Raw genomic sequence first — 17,642 nt, 5'->3', positions numbered from 1 at the left:
CCCAAGTTATCATGTTATCAAGTAGAAAATTTCTATACACTCGAGCCTGATGACACGATTTTTGCTCAATTTCTGATATTCAAAGGATAAATTTGTATGATTGATCTAGTTCTAGATTTTTTTCTTTTAAAAAAAGAAAAACAAACAATACCCCATACTGAATTCCTGAAAACATGGTTAATACCATTGTGTGCATGTTATATATAATCTTTTTCTGATTTTTTTTCCTGATAATGTTTGTTTGAGAGAGTAGTGGGCAAATCCTTCAAATCATTACCTTTAGAAAACAAGATCATCGATCAGAAATGTCTTATTCATCATCAATGTTCATGTTAATACAGGAAGATCACACTTGACTTCAGCTTTAGTGTTCAATCCCCACAAGCTATTGACTCTGCAAGCTGTTCACGATGCAAAATCAAGTGCCAAAATAATGGATTTTGTCAGTCAATATCATACATCAATTCATTAAGTCAATGGATTTTGTCAGTCAAATATCATTTCACACCATGCCTGTCACATTAACAATGCTGTAGAAATCTTGAAAAAAAACACATAAATTGTCAAAGCACATTTACAGTTGCATATGATAACAAGTAATTTGCGATATTTGGCTTTAGATATCGGCACTTTAATAAGAGTTGTTCATTCGCAACTCGAAGGGGAGTGCTAAACGGGTGCTATATGATTTTAACTACCAAAATAGCACCCAGCACCATTTTGAAGCATTCCAATGGAGGTGATAAACTTAGCACTCCAGAAGAGAGAAAAGAAAGAGGGGGTAAAATTCTGGAGGCAAAAATTCCAACACCTTTGGCACATAAAACAGGACAAAAGTAACATTCACTTGTACCGACGAATTCAAAACTCAAAACAGTCGGCTTCAAAACACTCAAAATATATAGGCAAACTTGAACATGCTTTCAACTACAAATCAACATACACAAACACAGTTCTCTCTAACGTCAAACTAGAACAGTTATACAATCTTGAAATTAAATCAAAACAGCGGCATAAACTTGCCTCTTCACCATCAAATTCAATACGAATCTACATGGTAGAAGCTTGGGTTTACTTCAAATATAACCTGATAGTGAAGCTTGAAAACAAGCGTGATAGAAGCTTGAATTTGATGGTGAGGATGTGAGCTTATCCAACTCCAATTTTATGATTTTTATAGAATCTTAAATTTTAAATCCTAATCTCCAGATTATTCGGATATATTCGGATATACTTTAAATCCATCTCAAAAAAACTCCTCTAAACCATACCTTCAAAAACACTGTATAAAACCATATTGTAAGAAAACCCCCAAAATTCATGTACTAAAAGCAGGCCCTGAACTGTTACAGACTCAATAAATCAGACTTTCTGCAATGCATTGCAGGATAAGTCGGTGTAATGTGTGTGCATACGCTATTCCCAGATCCCACCATCACTATACAAAATGTAACTTTCAATTACCCAAAAAAAAGGTGACTTTCATAGAAAAAAAAAGTGTGCACTTACTCATTTGTGTCCACTGATGATTTCACTGTCCAAATGAAACAGTAGTATGCAAATGAACAGAAACAATAATTATTCCAATTTATCTGCAATAAAGAATTAGTTAATCAAACTATTTTTTTTTCTCTTTTAGACAAATTTGTATGTTAATGGATTCTTTGACTCTGTCCAAGTCAGTCACTATCTCTATAGCTTCAATATAGGTTAGGAGAAACAGAAACTAAATAGGAAAAAGTCGTTGTTACAGGTTGGAGCATCCACAGAACAACTGTAGCTGATGCATCACTTTCATATTCCATTCCAAAGCCAGAACAGAACTATCACTTCACTTGCCACAGAATTTCTAACATGCTTCAGCCTTCAATGCCGCCCTACTTTGGAAATCCCTATTTTTCCACGTTTTCCAATACCATTAAATACATTTTGTGCAGTCAATCACGTTTCCTTTAAGAATAAATCTAGAAATTAGAAGGCGTCATTTCCTTTTATTAGGAGGTGAGCAAAGTTAGACTCAATCCACTTGAGGTATTGTATGCTCTGGTTCCAAAGCCCACACAGTTTTGTCCTTTAAAAGGACTCTCAAAGTGGTCGGTAGTGGGTTCATACTTATAAACAACATCACTTGGCAATCTCGCAATCTCAAAACAATGTGAAATTCTTTTATATCTTAACAAGACCTACTCGGTTGTTATTCGGTGATCTTATATGTTTGCTTCTGTTGACTGAAGATAGAAAAATAAATACTCTGGATTTCCAAGTTTTAGTCTTTCACTCGAAAAAGACCCAAATTCGGTGGGGCCTTCCTCTATATCTGCTTTCTTTTGTGGGCTATAAATTCATCACCCATTGTAGGATAGATGACAAATAACATCTCAAGGAATCCTAATTATTTCTATAGAATCCTTTTAAGAGAAACTCCAATTGGGTGTTTACTTTTTTGCTTTCTAGTTGTCTAGATATGGTGGCTTTGGTTTGAACCCTGTTGTGGACCTTGGTGTCTATTAATCACTGTTTCATGGCACTTTAATTTTCCTTCTCTCTCAACTTCTAACACACCAGAATGAGAGTTACTACTAGACCTAGTGGTACAAAGAGGATATGCAATTCTAGAGAAGAAGAAAGTCATGAACTACGAAGAGGGCCTTGGACACTGGAAGAAGACACAATGCTCACTCACTATATTGCACGACAAGGTGAAGGTCGATGGAACATGTTAGCAAAATGTGCAGGTAAGAGACCAATTATTCAAGTTTATTGAATATTAATGTCCTGTTTTAACCTCCTTGATTTTTTTCAGGGCTGAAGAGAACAGGAAAGAGTTGCAGATTGAGATGGCTGAATTATCTAAAACCAGATATTAAGCACGGAAATCTTACTCCACAAGAGCAGCTTTTGATCCTTGATCTCCATTCCAAATGGGGCAATAGGTGGTCAAAGATTGCAGAGCATTTGCCTGGAAGAACAGACAATGAGATCAAGAACTATTGGAGGACAAGAGTGCAAAAACAGGCTCGCCAAATGAACATTGAGTCTAACAGCAAGAGGTTCTCTGATGCTCTCAGGTTCTTTTGGGTCCCAAGATTGCTTCAAAAGATGGAACAAACTTCAACTTCTTCTTCATCTTCTTTGACAACCCAAAATCAGATGGATGTTTCTCTATCCCCAAACTCCACTACAGCTCCTACTCCGACTCCTCCATGTCCTACCCCAGCAACCAAATTGGTAAAGAACCCTAATCTGATCAGCACAGAAAATTTAATGCCCGCAGTGACTAGTCCAAATACTACTATTTCCACCGATTCCATTACAATAATCTCACAGCAGCCTCAAATTCCTGAATACCCAAAAAGTCCACTTTCACTTAGCAATGACTACAGTGTCTACAGCAACAATCCAAATCTAGATGATCATTGTTACTATGTGAGTAGCAGTAGCTTTGACATGGAGTGCTTCAATGTGGAATATCCCATTTCATCCCATATGGGTAGTTTTTACAATTTGCCACCAGAATGCCAGGTGGCAGAAGGTAATTGGACAAGTAATGACATGACAGATACATTATGGAACAATTTGGATGACATATGGCAGCTCAGGGACATAGAAGAGGTGGGCATCTAGAGTGATGACATGACAGATATATTATGGAACAATTTGGATGACATGACAGCTCAGAGACTTAGACGAGATGGGCATCTAGAGTACTGGACCAGAGTGGGGTGGCCCTGTAAACTTCCGACCAACCACGAGCAATTTCTTACGGCCCTGAACACACCCCTTTTAGGGGAGGAAATCGGCAGCTATGTCCTATATTGCTAACTAAAAGCCTATAAAAAAAAATTTAAAAAAAAACTAAAAGCCTATAACCTATAGCCTCTCATTGTAAGAAAATTATTCTGTCCGATAACTTTAAATTATTCTCATGAAAATGGTGTCAATAATTCACTATTTATTAGAATGCTCATCATGACCTCAGTATCATGGCTCAAATTTCCTGCACACTGATGCTTACATCTGTTTTTGAACACCCTTACACCACAGGATTTTGAGTTAACAGAGATTTGAAAGGAAAAAATTTCAAGCCCCCATTAAACAGAAGGGTTTACCCAATATCTATTGGGCAGGAAAAAAATAGTGATAAGAGGTTGGGAACGGGAAAGGTCCATACAGGCAAGGTCGTCAAGGAACATCACATGTATCATTCATCGCAAACAAGATAAACAAATTGATATTTTCATGATTTTCTAAGAAGCTGAAAATTTATTGCTGCAAAAAGGGTTTATGTGAACTATTATGAATTCCAGGCACTTTGAAAACTATATCCACAAATAAGATGTGAAAGGTTTAGAACAAATGGTTCAGATTGCAAACAAAAAGTCCCGTTGTAATAGAACTTTTGAATTACTGTCTTAATGTTCTATACACAGTATGAGAAAACACAAGTTTTGCTACTTACCACTTGTATGACTCAAGTTCAGACCTCCTTGCGCATGAAGCTACCTGCCACTCTTGCCATAACTATCTCGCAGGGTAACCGTTCGATTAAAGACGAGTTTCTCAGGAGTAGAGTCCTTATCGACAACAAAATAGCCTGCAATTCCAGATTTAAAACAGAGATTATTAGATGCATGGCAGACCAAGGACTTCTTTTCCAAAAGAGACAATCTGTATCAATCCTAAACTGCTAGTGTACAACCATAGTCCAGTCATTATTGCAATTATCCCACAGACAACATCACTAACACCCATGTATAAAAGCCAACTTTCATCAAATAAAACCACATAAATCTGAATACTAAATCTCATCCACCATACTCAGCTGACCATGCATGCTAAATTGCTAATGCCCCAACCATTAGGCTAAAATTCCACCCCCAGCTTTGTTTTTAATAAAAAATGCATGTGTAACCTAACAATTCACTGATAGGGATATTAAATTTCCAGAAGTGAGTGACTTTTGCAGATGCTCATTGCTAATGGCCCGTATGAAACCCGGATTATCTAGCATCCCATACTCAAGCACTGTCCATTCAACCCTTAAATTGGAGAAGGCTTTCATGACTATTGGATATCAAAAATTAAACTTGAAACAAAAGTGCAAATGATTCATTCAAACTGAACTGACATCCGCCCCAAAACATAGTAGAAACCCGACAAATATCCCAACTAGACAGTGGGTTGAAAATTACCAAGTCTCTCAAACTGATAGCTGTCCCCAACAGCAGCACCCTTTACTGACGGCAAGGCATATGCATCAGGTACTACCACTTTTGACTCTTGATTCAGATCCGCAAGCCAATCATCTAGTTCAGCAGGATTCTGATTCGAAAATTAGAGAACATGTCAACATATGAGGTCCATGATCTAAGCGGTGAAGGGGGGATTTTAAAGAAAGCCATGTTCAGTAACAATTGCCTACCTCAGAATTAAATAGTTTTTCAAACAATCTGACTTCTACCTTTAGTGGATCAGACCCAGGTGAAGGTTCAGCAACCCAGTGAAGTACCCCCTGTGTAAAGTAAAGAGCGAAAATAAATTTACAGGAAACCAAATTCATTGTTTGACACATCCATTCAACCAAAACAAATAAGTGTCATCAGCACAATAAGAATGTAAACCTTAGGCTTTGTACTCTTGGAAGGATCATACTCAGCGTGGATCTCGAGAACAGTCTCTTTATTCTCAGCAAGGACTACATTTGTGCACTTTATTGGAAATGCATATCTGCACAAACAAGGTTTTTTTTACATTGATTCATAATGGACTCAACTATCTCACGAATAAGGACTTGAAAAATCTACATACCTGAGCAGGACAGATTTACCAGGAGCAAGCCCATAATAATCTTTTGAATCTTTCATCCGGAAATCAGTGTGTTCAATGTATATGATATTAGAAAAGGGTACCTAATTTGAAAACAGGTAAAGAAATGAGCAATGTAAATCTTAAATACCTGTAGCACTGTTTTATTTTGTACATATAGTTTCCAGTCTAATCCTCGCATCAAGCACAAAGTGAATCTCATAATTTATTTATAATTTTTGAAATAACCACCAAGAAAAAAATCCAATAATAAATTCAAAGATGATCAAATTGATTTCCAACATTAAATAAACCATTTGAATGTTTATGAGGGATGAACACTAGTGCTGTAACCAGGACTAAATACATAGGTTTACAGCCACAGGGTAATCGTCAAAGGAACATGGTGATAGTTGATCATCCAGAGTCAATCTCAACTGTTCGGATAGAGTATTTCATCTCAATTCACAACCATTGATTGTTAACACGGATTCTTCTTAAAAAAGGTAAACAACTCATGTGCAGGAGTACGTAGACCTTATCCCCACATAATCTTCTTAAATAAAAAAAAACTATTTTAACAAGTGCTTAGAGTTCCAAAGAGACCTTGTAAGTTGCGTCCTCTGTTTGAGCATCAGGCCATTTCTTTGCATCAAGATCCATCGTATTGCCAGATTCTAGATTGGTAATGACAACCTGACAACATTAGGAAAAAGTGGTATTATGTAACAAATTATTTATTTATAGATTAATAAATAAAAAAGGGAGAGTGAGAGGATCCGCACCTTGAGAGGACGTAGCACGACCATTGTGCGAGGTGCTATTTTGTTTAGTTCTTCCCTTATGTGATATTCAAGACGATCCAAACGTATCAGGCTACCATCACTGCAACACCACATAAAGTAATGCTTTAGAGTTTAGACAACAGAGCATAGTAGGTATGATTTGTCCACTCCGTCATTGTTCTATTGATCAAACCATGTACCGGGAAAAAAAAATCATGTACACTAACCTCCTAGTAATTCCAATTCCTCGAACAAAAGTATTGATTGAAGTTGAAGTCACACCCCTACGTCGTAAACCGGCTAGAGTCATAAGACGAGGGTCATCCCAACCATCAACGTAATTGTTGGTCACCAAAAAATTAAGCTGCAAATTGTCCCATAGTCAATAAATGTTTATCAAAAATAAAACAAATAATGAGATGATATTGAAGACTGAAATGCACAAAAAGGATAAAGAAAAGAAAATCAGAAGCATCAGTTACCTTTCGCTTAGACATCACAGTATTGGTAACATTAAGTCTTGAGTACTCCCATACATAAGGTTGGTATATGCCCAGAGCATGTAATAACCAGTAGTATGAAGCACGCCGTGTCTCAAATTCAAGAGTACAGAGCTGCAAAAAAAGTGAACAACAACAACAACAATGACACTTTAAACACCAGAAGACTGACTGCATGGAACAGAATTTAGAAGCTGAATAATGCAGAGTTCACATGGCACAAAAGAGCAGGCAGAAGAATTAAATTGAATTCTTGAGCATAAACAGAAATGAACTCGCATGCGCAAAAAAGCTAAGCAATGCGATGCAGAGCCACATGACAGTTCTGGAATATGAGTTTATCAAGCTCAGGGCTGCCACCAGAATGAGCAAACAATATCAATTGTCAAAGTCGACTGGATCAAGATTCGTGCTTGGCGTGACAAGAGGCTCAAGAGTATCTCCCAAAACTAGAGCCAAATCATTCACACTAGGTAATAACATATTAGCATCCATGAGTGACCAAGAAAATGATGTTTTTAAGTAGCCATGTGAAATCCTAATAAGTAATGAAGGCAATAGGAAGGAAAGTTCAGCAACTGGAATCTCCATCAATCAGCAAACTCAGTGTCCAATCACTTCTAAGTCACTGCAACCTACTGCATGCACATAAGTGGTCAGGGCAGGCCAAACAACGACAAACAGTATAAGACCACACACTTTTAGCAACTAAAAGCCCTTAACCAATCTAAAAAATGAATTAAAGAGCACAGCAGATATTTCTTACAAACAAACAAAGAAAGAACAAAAAAAAGTCAGATAGTCGAATTGATTCTTTAATCAACAAAATAATTTTTTTTTTTAATTCAATCTCTGCACAAGAAAATGAACTGCTGACGTTTTTCAATTATTTAAGATACGACATCAAAAAGAAGCATTGGGCAATCATAGCTAGAAGGACAGATATATTTGAAGATGTCAACAGATGAATATTCATAAACCCATCTTGAAATAATAAAATGAAAAATGATAGAGCACACTGTACAGGAGTATGCAGCATACCGAATGTGTGACATTCTCAATAGAATCAACGATGCAGTGCGCATAATCATAGCTCGGATATATACACCATTTGTCCCCTGAATGTGGATGAGGAGTAAACTGGACAAAAATAGTAAGCCCTTCACGATGCAGGAACTGGAGAAGTTACTCAGCTGAAAATATGAAATAAATTACTCTCACCTTGATCCGATAAGCAATGAGGTCATACATGTTGAAGTTGTCACACTGCATGTCTTGCTTCATTCTGAGTGTTGCTTTGCCCTCCTCAATCATGCCTCGCCTCATTTCTTCAAAAAGTTTCAAAGATTCTTCTATTGGTCTATCCCTCCAAGGACTATTCATCTTCTTCTCCCTGTACTCCTTGATCTCCTCAGGACTCTACAGATAGAATAAACTATAACAGTTGACTAAAATATATCAGCTCATAAATCAAGTTCCATGAAACTTGATATATAAATACTAGGATGAAAACAATGGGAAAGCAGAAAACCATTCATCATACCCTCTTTGGAAAACATTATAACATTATAAGTTTGGAAATCACAAATCTCCAAAATAAACAATATCAATTAATGCAACTATTAGAGCAAGTTTCCCAAGAACATTCATAGGATTAAAAAACGATATAGTTAATGAATCAAGTAGTTGCAAAAAGCATTAAAGGTGCAGGGGGCACGAGCATAGAATTAAAGAGAAGTAAAGAAGAAGACGACGACGATAAGGCAACATCAAGAATTCATCGTATCGACGATTTAGCACCAACCTGATGGTCAACATAAGCATGACCCCTTTGTATCAGGTCTACAGCAAATTCATACAGATCTTGGAAATAGTCACTTGTGTATGTAATCTGGGAAAATGAAAGGGCCAAATGTTTCAAACTGGAGACAGTATCAAAATGAACCAACAGCATTCCAACTATGCGGAAAGATTTAGACCTTGAAAGGCTCCCAACCCATCCACTGGACAATTTCCTCAATATGATCAATATACTCTTTCTTTTCCGCTTCAGGGTTAGTATCATCAAACCTGACAAGTTAACATAGCAAAACCCTGAACACAATGATACTGTTCCATTCCAAGTCATTCTAAGGGCGTCGACAGAAAATATATGAGGTTAACTTCACCAAACTACACTGAAAGGTAAAGTTACTCCTTCATTCTCATATTATAAGTTTATAACTAAATTAAATCCAAGGCAGAGTACACATTCTAAAAACATTTGGCAAAATTCAAGGAAGCATCTAGAAGAATACAATCATCAAGTAATAGTCAAACATTACTTGATAGGAAATAAACCCGTAAATGGCATAAAAAAGAATTTACATAGTGATTCTCATTTATTTCTCTAACGGATTCATAGAGCCAGCTTCAAACAATTTGGGACAAGGAACAGATAAAGATGATGAAGTAATAGTCAAACATACAGCTCTAGGAAAGAGACTGAAGAAAAAAATCTAAAGTGCATACCATTTTATCCTTTCTAACAGTTAATTTCTACTTGTTCATCTGGTTGAGAATATCGTAGTCGACAGAATAGAACCAGCGAGGCTATTTTGCCAACGTAAGAGATTCACATTTTTTGTGGGCTTAAAGGAGATGAGTGTTATCATCAAACCAAGTAAAATAGGGAAGCAGAATTTGATCATCCTCAAAGACCAAACTACCAAAACATTCACTGGAACATATTGGAAGACAGCAGAAAATTAAGGTGGAGAACATTCCTAACCTCAGATAGCAATGTCCACCTCTCTCCTTTGCCAGGCCAAAGTCAACAAACATTGCCTGAGAAGAATTTCATAAAAAGCCAGCGAGTCAAAGCAAAAATTAAATCTCAGACCATTTTCACCATACTAATACACGATACCACAGCCTTATTACAATAAAATTACCTTAGCATGACCAATATGCAAATATCCATTTGGTTCGGGTGGAAAACGAGTGAAAACCTTTCCCCCTGTTGTTTTCAAGTGCTTGTCTAACAATTCCCTAGTATTGCTACACCTCAGCACAGAGCCATCACTGAAAAATACTTCTGTATGAACCTGAAAACCACAAGAATCTATCAGAATATTCAAACCAATAATCCTGCAATCAAGAACACAAGTGAGGAAAAAAAGAGCAAGCAACTTTTAAATATCAACCTTGAAGTTTTCCTCTGGTTGCGGGAATATCAGAAAAGGATTAAGATCTTCCTCAGATGGCGGTGCTGGAGCAATCTCAGCAACTGTTTTATCCTATCAAAGTTCAACTTGCAGGGAGACATTAGGATATTTTATATGCCTCAAGTTAGGATATTTTATATGCCTCAAGTCAAAATGGAAGCAGGTATAAATTAAGAAAAAGAAGGTTTTCACACCTCAACTTTAGCAATCCTTTCCTTCTTTTTTTTGGAAGGTTTTTCGTTGTCAGCTTCAGTCCTTTCACCCAGTAATTCTTGCAATTTTGCGTCTATGAGATTCTGTCACAGAACGACATGGAAAGCATGGAAACTGTCAACAAACAAACCCTAACGTACATTCCTTCGGAATGAAGACGCCAGAATGCAAAAAAGGATAACAAGAAAAAGAAAGAAAAAAAAGGCAAACCTTGACAATCTTTGGATCTGCCCAAGGTTGCCTCTTACGAAAGAGGCTGAATAAATCACCCACTGGAGACAAATTGATAGAATGTCAAGCCAAAAGATGATCAAGTAGAATGAAAAAGAAAAACAAAGTGTCAAAATCAAGAGAATAGGGCACCGGACATGCAAGCATAACTAAACATGCACAAATTGATTATAGAAGCAAACATCAACTACTTTGATATAATATTTAAAGGTCAAAATTTTGTAGACTATAAATCAATTCATGCCTTGAGAGACGCTAATATCCAAGCAGAAGTCTTAGCTCGCTAGGCCCTTAAATCCAGGTGGGAGGGAGGGATGTATTCCCTTGAAAAGTTTGATATTATTGTGCGTGTCCGGCCAAGAGAGATTGTAGGTCAGTATTTTAACCTCCCTTATCCCAAACAACGTTATCGCCCATGAAACAAACAACACGAATGATATAAACCCTCACACCCCCAATAAAATAAAACTGAAATTAAAAAAAAATAATAAGCTAGATGAATATATGCATGTCAATGAAAGTAAGTAAATAAACCTTCCAAAGAACTGTTAGTAATACTCCATGGTCTAAAATCCATAATGGAGAAAACAATTCAAAAGAGCCTGTTGTTCTCAACCTCATGAAATCAACCACTAACCATTTGTTCGATAACGTTGCTCCAAAATCGTTTTCCTCTTCTCTTCAAATATTTCATTCACAGTCCTTTCAGTTTCTTCTGCCGAAACTTCAATCCCTGCTTGTAAGAAAATTGAAGTTATTAACTTCTGCATCTACAGAACGTAACACGGGAATTAAGCAAATGCATATGAATTCCACCAAAAAAAAAACAAAACATTAATAAAAAAAATTACAAGCAAATAGAAACAGCAAAAGAATATCCTCTCCACCACAGGAATAGGAATGCACATGCATAGAATGCTAGCTCAAAATTAAAATTAAAAAAGGTGAAAAATAAACCTTACAAGAGCCAGCATAACAAATTTTCGGTACACTCAATCCAGATCATGACAATATGATCATACCTACACCACATGCTTCTTCAAATTCATCCAGCTTTAAATTTCCGGGACCAATACCCAGGAAAAATGAAAATGCAGCATCTAGCTGTGCCGGGGTTTTAATCTGCATAAATATTAACTATGTGAGATTGATAGATCACAAGCACATTTCAAAGCCAAAAGATATCAACCCGAATTTTTTTCCACTACTCAAGAAACCCACTGATTATGCTAAGGGAAACTAAATGTCTCCATCAACATTGAAAATATTTAACTACACAAACTGAAATTGAAAGAGAGAAAATAGTTTCTTAACCTTGGAGGATACAATGTACTGCAACAAAGTTGGGCGATGTACAAGTGCATTAGCTGGGAACTTTGTAGCAACCTGTGAACCATACAGAATGCACCTCTTAGGATATACAATTCATAACTTCGAGAGATGTGAATTTATGGTGTCGATAGAGTTACCAATGCATGGCACAAAACTACAAAAGACATGACAATTTTAAGAGGAAAAGAATCCCAAAGAAAATAATTGAAAACAACCACCACCAAAAAAGAAATATATGAGAACTCTCCTACCATGTATAGTAGATTTCCAGTTGTCCGAGAGCATCCATCGCTGACACCGGCCTGAATATAACAAAATGGATACATAATGAATTAATGACCAAATTCACATACAAGGAAATACTAGACAGGAACAAAATGGGAAGAAACTAGACATCAGATACTACGGAGACAAAAAAAATTTAAAAAAAAAAAAATAGTAATATTTGTCTTTCCTATTGTACAGAATGAGTTTGTTTTCTGTTCTGTTTTTCCCTTCGATAGTTAGCATAGGCAAGTCGTATTTTTTCAGTTTTTTCCTTTATCTGTAGTTAGAGAAGAACTAAGATTTAGTCAGACAATAAGTCACTCACAAGAGCAAACAAATTCAGATTTAAGCTCAAATACAATAAGAAGGAGAAAAACATAGAGACACTAGCCCAAGTCCCAAGTCGCAATTGAAGAAGAAACGACCGAGCAAGCAAGACGTATAGCTGCAAAAATCTAAACCCCTCAAGCATATGATCTTTCCCATGCAATTCCAATTCCTCTTCAAAAATTCCAAATCAAACATCTCCAACACCACTGCCCTCACCACCAATCTCTTATCTCATCCTCATTAATCCTTTATTTCTCGGAAGCAAACAATGAACAAACATAGAAGTATCGAATTGAGTACCTCGGTAATGACGGCAGTGAGATTACTGGTGACCTTCTTGTTTGCGACAGTATTTTGCGCAGTTCGCTCGTCCAGTCCAATCTTCAAGAATAGCTCCAGTGTCTTCTCCGAACTCTCGTCTTTCCCCATCCTGTTAGGAAACGATAAGAGCCTAGCTCTAGCTAGACTGTGCCCGCTATGTGCGTGCGAAGACTGTAAGAGATGCGTTAAACAAAACCTAGATTTTTTAAGACGAAAGAATCAGCGTGCGTTACTTGTGTTTACGAAAGATTCTTTGAAAACGGTGCGTTTTATATGTAAACGGAAGGCGGAAGCGATGACGGAGTCAGCAATTGTAGGACCAGAATTAGCGTGGGCTTCAAGGTCAAAGCAAATACTTTGAAACCCTGGACGAAACTTGTAGGCTTCTAGCAGGTCTCGTGTAAGGAATTTGGCTACTGGTCTTTTCTTTCTGTTCACGGCCCACCAGGAAAAAGTTGGTATTTATTGGGCCGGATGGGCTCTGCACTGTGTGGACTCAATTTCGATGCCTAGAGATAGCAGATGAATTGTGAGCCCAAATGCCATGGCCGGTAAGACTTGTTCTATAGATGGGGTCAGGATTCTTCTTATAAACGCGTATTATCTTGGTCAAACCCAATCGTCCATATGGGCAGCAAACCTAAGACTTGGTCCTCTAAGGTGATGTCAAAATATTCAATGATTGCCAACGAATAGTAACTCAGTTGACAATCGATTGAGTTAAGTATATGTGTCTTCAAAGTTAGTTCCAATGAGAAACAAATTTCTCAATAGTATTTCAAAAAAAAAATTATATATTTAAATAACATTCAAAAAAGTGCACACACTTGACATTTTATATGCGTATAAATTCGATGGTCAAATCCACGCGCATAGAAGTTTCTCACCTAACAACACGATAATTTTAGTCAAAGCTCCTCGTGTGGCCACAAGGGCATTGCTCCCAATAAGAATCAAACTCAGGACCTACCGAGTCCATACAGTTCGAATCTATACGGTTTGACACAGAGACATATTGCAAAAGAGATGTCCTCATGTCCACCAATCATATTCCTGAGAGCACCTGACTAGGGCATGCATGTCTTGCTTGATGATCTCGCAACCACTCATATTAAAGCCAAAAAAATCATGCTCCTCTGTTTCTCATATAAAAATTACTTGAACCAACAATGGTTTGGCGTGCTTTATGTGCAAGGAACACCTACCTGCTTTCAACATGACTATTTGCCTAAACAAATATATTCCAAAACAACCCAACCTTATCCACCTCCCCTTCCCCAAACAAGTAAGAAAAACGAAATTTCCAAAAAGAGGACATCAAGGATCACTATAAATAGTTGTTTGCATGGGTGCCAACTGCCAAACCAGAGGGTTTATAAAGGAAAATGTGCATATGCTTGAAAAAAAATAGTAAGAAGCAAAAAGAAAAAAAAACAACCCCATACCAGTGAGGCAATTTTTCGGTTAGGCGCGTCTTATCGCCATAACTAACACACGAGGGGGAAAACAAAAACAAAGATTGGCAATAACCTATGCAATCCTATGATGCTGTAATTCCCAAGATTTGGATTCAATTCACAGCCTGATCAAACAAAACAGAAATTAAAGGGTAAAAAAAGGAACATAAGAAACAAGATATAATCTGTTTCTGTCCACAAAGGGGAATCTAACTCAAACTCAATAGACTTCATAGCCATTTGAAGAAAAACAGAAAAACGTAAAAGTTCAATGGAGAAGACACTCCCTTTTACTAATCACCTTCATCTAAAGTGAAAAGGTAAACGCAACAATTTCCTATTTCAGGGAAGAAAGTGCAAACACAAGATACATACATGCTCTCATCACTATAACCATACTACTGTAAAATTCTGGCAGGTATATAATACGTAGCCACATTCAAATTCCACTGTTAAACAATAAAACATTTAGTTGAACTGAACATGTATTCATCAACAATAAAGATAACGAATTATTCAGCTAAAAAAATCTATGGACAAATGCAAGAAGAAGCTGTATCAAAACAAGCACCCACGGCCACCACCTTTCAATGTAATGGCAGTAGCTGGGAGTAAGAACTAAAAAAAGCTGCCCGTGAAGTGAAGCATGCTAAATAATTCAGCTAAAACAAAATATCAGAGTCACGAATATAATATTGCCATTCTAGAAGTTGATCATGGAAGGCAATTCGTGATAAAGGATCAATAGATGTGCTGTGCTCATCTGTCCTCAAAGCAATCTCAACATGCAAATAAAGATTAGATATATAGTTGCCTGATGCAGAGCTTTGTTATACTCCATAAGAAAAAACAATATTGGGAGAAGTACTAAACTCAAATAGAAATTAGCATAATTTACAAAAGCAGAGCAGTTTTTGCTTTGAACTTAAAATGCAGACTCCGTCATGGCATGTATTTCACAATGTGAACCTAAATTAAAACTTGCTCTACCTTAAACGCAATCAAACATCACAACAACTTTAAAAAAAACCCAGAAATAGATTTATTAAAATTCAAGAGAGCTTATTAACTGTTCTCAAACAATTGAGCTCATAGAACACCCTTTCTTTGGACAAATTATTCTCTAGTAAAAATAAAGAAAAATTAAACAATGATTAATGAACAAAAACAGTATTTCAAAGCAACTGAACTTACACCACATAGTGAAAACAGGGAATTCAACACTTGCATCAAATTCCCATTTCACAGAGATGGTGCAGAACTTCAGTGTACCACTAATTAGCTCCACCAGAAGTCCCACATGAGTCAGCTAATCCTTGAAAATCTAATGTTCCTCCATGACTACCTCTGAAAGATACAAATAATGAATGGGGTTAGACTACTTCTCAAATCGAGAGAAAACATAATGCACAAATCAGAAAAATCCAAAAACTCAAAAAATAATCAGGTTAAGTAAAAAAATTTCTTCCCTTCCCCACTAATTCTCAAGAACCATGAAATTAACTAAGAAATTAGTTATGTACCTTCCCGCTTTCTGGATTTTCCTCCACCTTGTACATATCAGCCGTCACTTCCCTCAACCACACACCCGGAAAGAGCGACTGCAACATGAGTACACAATATCAGAAACCCAAAAACACTTCATCTGCATCAAAAAAAAGGAAGAAACCAATGAATTTGAAAAGAAATAAAAAAAAGTATTGGACTTACGTCCAACTCTTTTTGTACGATCCTCGGACGTTTCTTGGGCCTCCTTACCGGACGATGGCCCACTAACGCCATGAAATCATGTTCGATCTCCTTCTTCGTGAGCTGAATCGAGAACTTAGCCCTCTCCTTCTCCTTCTCTCCAGTGCCGCCAACCCTCGGCGACTTGGCGCTTTCACTCCTCAAGGGCGATTCATAATTTTGCTTCCTCTCGATCCTTAATCCGTTTCCAGAACCAACGGCGTCCTCAATGATCGGTGCCTTACAGGCGGACCGCCTGGTCCTCAGATTCCACGGTCGCGCCTCATCCACCTGCGCCACCGCGGCAGAAGGTTCCTGCTTTCTCTGCCCATTCACCAACTTGGATGCACCGTTTTGTCCCTCTCCCACAGAATCCTGTTCAGAACCAGACAAGGCGTTCACCAGATCAATCATGCCAATCTCCCCCACGACCCCATTCGCATCCTCCTTGCCATCGCCGCCAATCGGCTTTGGAATATTGAGCCGACCGACATCCAATGCACGAAGGGAATCCATGGAGGAATTGGATGGTGGAGATCTTCGTTTACGATCGCTGGAGGCAGCCGAGACTGTTTGATTGTGTAATTCCTCGACTTTCTGGCACCGAAGGTGCTTCTGGTTGCCCCACTTCAAGCAAGGAAGCGTGAAATTGTGAAGCGGCCTTGTTCTTTCGTATCCCATCGCCATCGCCTTCGGCACTCGCTGACCTGCCCTCGCTTCTGAGCACACCATTCATAAAACACAAGCCCACTACGGGACTCGTAGCGAGAGCTCAGATCGAAAGCTCTCCCTGTAATTTCAACTCTGTTTGCAGAGATTGCAAATTCGGCAGGAGTCTGTGATTTAGGATTCCTGTGCTCGATGTTTGTGAAATCAACGGGAAGAACAGAGTTTATATATGAGTGGTAAAAAGGCAGGGAACAGAGAAGGCGGTTCTAACGTTCGGGTAACGTGGGATTTAGGTTCACAATAAGAAGAGTCAACGCTAAAATGCGCCTTGAGTGAAATATGTTCGCACAATTGGGTTTTCCCGGGTGATACGTCGTTTTTTGAGTATGGTTGGCGTAACTACCGTTGGATATGTTAAATACATCTTCTAATCGTCCTTTATGGCCGTAGATTCGTAAACCCAAAATTCCTTTATTATAGCATTATTTTTTTTATTTGAAAACTTACAAATAAAGCTTCATAATTCCTTACATCCTACCATAACAACCAAGCAAAAAAAATAACCAAATAAAGCTTCCCGAGGACCAACAATAATTGATTTGGTTGACAATCTATTGGGTTAAAACATGTGTGTCAAATGTTCGACTCCAACTGCAAACAAATTTTCTGTGGTATTCCAAAAAAAAAATTAATAACCAATATTTTTTCGATAACTAAACAAATAAAGTAATCAATGAAATGAAATAATAATAAGCATATATGTCTTGTTATCGATAAATTCAAATTATAAATGATTCA

The 17,642-nt window shown here is 37.4% G+C and overlaps 3 protein-coding genes across 6 annotated transcripts; 1 reads left to right on the top strand and 2 right to left on the bottom strand.

Moving 5' to 3' along the window:
* Window positions 1–250: 250 nt before the first annotated feature.
* On the bottom strand, window positions 251–13,223 carry LOC119991323 (glutamine--tRNA ligase, cytoplasmic). Of its 3 annotated transcripts, XR_005466208.1 has the most exons (25): window positions 12,970–13,223; window positions 12,324–12,374; window positions 12,055–12,126; window positions 11,763–11,862; window positions 11,378–11,473; window positions 10,720–10,781; window positions 10,491–10,592; window positions 10,276–10,368; window positions 10,024–10,176; window positions 9,861–9,916; window positions 9,070–9,160; window positions 8,895–8,981; window positions 8,312–8,509; window positions 8,132–8,230; window positions 7,073–7,204; window positions 6,818–6,954; window positions 6,591–6,690; window positions 6,412–6,501; window positions 5,809–5,909; window positions 5,622–5,727; window positions 5,423–5,512; window positions 5,193–5,322; window positions 4,460–4,594; window positions 2,883–2,959; window positions 251–401 (listed from the first exon to the last, which is right to left on the bottom strand). XR_005466208.1 is itself a non-coding variant. In XM_038837673.1 (24 exons), the coding sequence occupies exons 1-23, from the start codon at window positions 13,096–13,098 to the stop codon at window positions 4,500–4,502; spliced, it is 2,370 nt and encodes a 789-aa protein (XP_038693601.1). In that variant the 5' UTR covers window positions 13,099–13,223; the 3' UTR covers window positions 251–401; window positions 4,460–4,499. The 3 variants fall into 3 exon arrangements, 2 of the variants coding, with proteins under 2 accessions (XP_038693601.1, XP_038693600.1); XM_038837673.1 differs by lacking the exon at window positions 2,883–2,959; XM_038837672.1 differs by lacking the exons at window positions 251–401; window positions 2,883–2,959 and having other exon boundaries at window positions 4,293–4,594.
* Window positions 409–4,125, top strand: LOC119991324 (transcription factor MYB62-like). The gene is made up of 2 exons (XM_038837674.1): window positions 409–2,735; window positions 2,804–4,125. Exons 1-2 carry the CDS (start codon window positions 2,567–2,569, stop codon window positions 3,622–3,624), a joined length of 990 nt encoding a protein of 329 aa, XP_038693602.1. The 5' UTR covers window positions 409–2,566; the 3' UTR covers window positions 3,625–4,125.
* A 2,242-nt stretch (window positions 13,224–15,465) lies between the features above and the next one.
* LOC119990554 lies at window positions 15,466–17,105 on the bottom strand. 2 transcript variants are annotated; one of them, XR_005466064.1, is made up of 3 exons: window positions 16,206–17,105; window positions 15,971–16,092; window positions 15,466–15,794 (listed from the first exon to the last, which is right to left on the bottom strand). XR_005466064.1 is itself a non-coding variant. In XM_038836529.1 (3 exons), the coding sequence occupies exons 1-3, from the start codon at window positions 16,905–16,907 to the stop codon at window positions 15,789–15,791; spliced, it is 834 nt and encodes a 277-aa protein (XP_038692457.1). In that variant the 5' UTR covers window positions 16,908–17,098; the 3' UTR covers window positions 15,466–15,788. The 2 variants fall into 2 exon arrangements, 1 of the variants encoding a protein (XP_038692457.1); XM_038836529.1 differs by having other exon boundaries at window positions 15,971–16,048; window positions 16,158–17,098.
* Window positions 17,106–17,642: the final 537 nt, after the last annotated feature.

The sequence above is a fragment of the Tripterygium wilfordii genome, chromosome 22, assembly GCF_013401445.1.
Source record: "Tripterygium wilfordii isolate XIE 37 chromosome 22, ASM1340144v1, whole genome shotgun sequence".
NCBI classification, from domain to species: domain Eukaryota; kingdom Viridiplantae; phylum Streptophyta; class Magnoliopsida; order Celastrales; family Celastraceae; genus Tripterygium; species Tripterygium wilfordii.
Note: the sequence above shows the minus strand (reverse complement) of the source record. Positions and strands in the feature narration are given on the sequence as shown.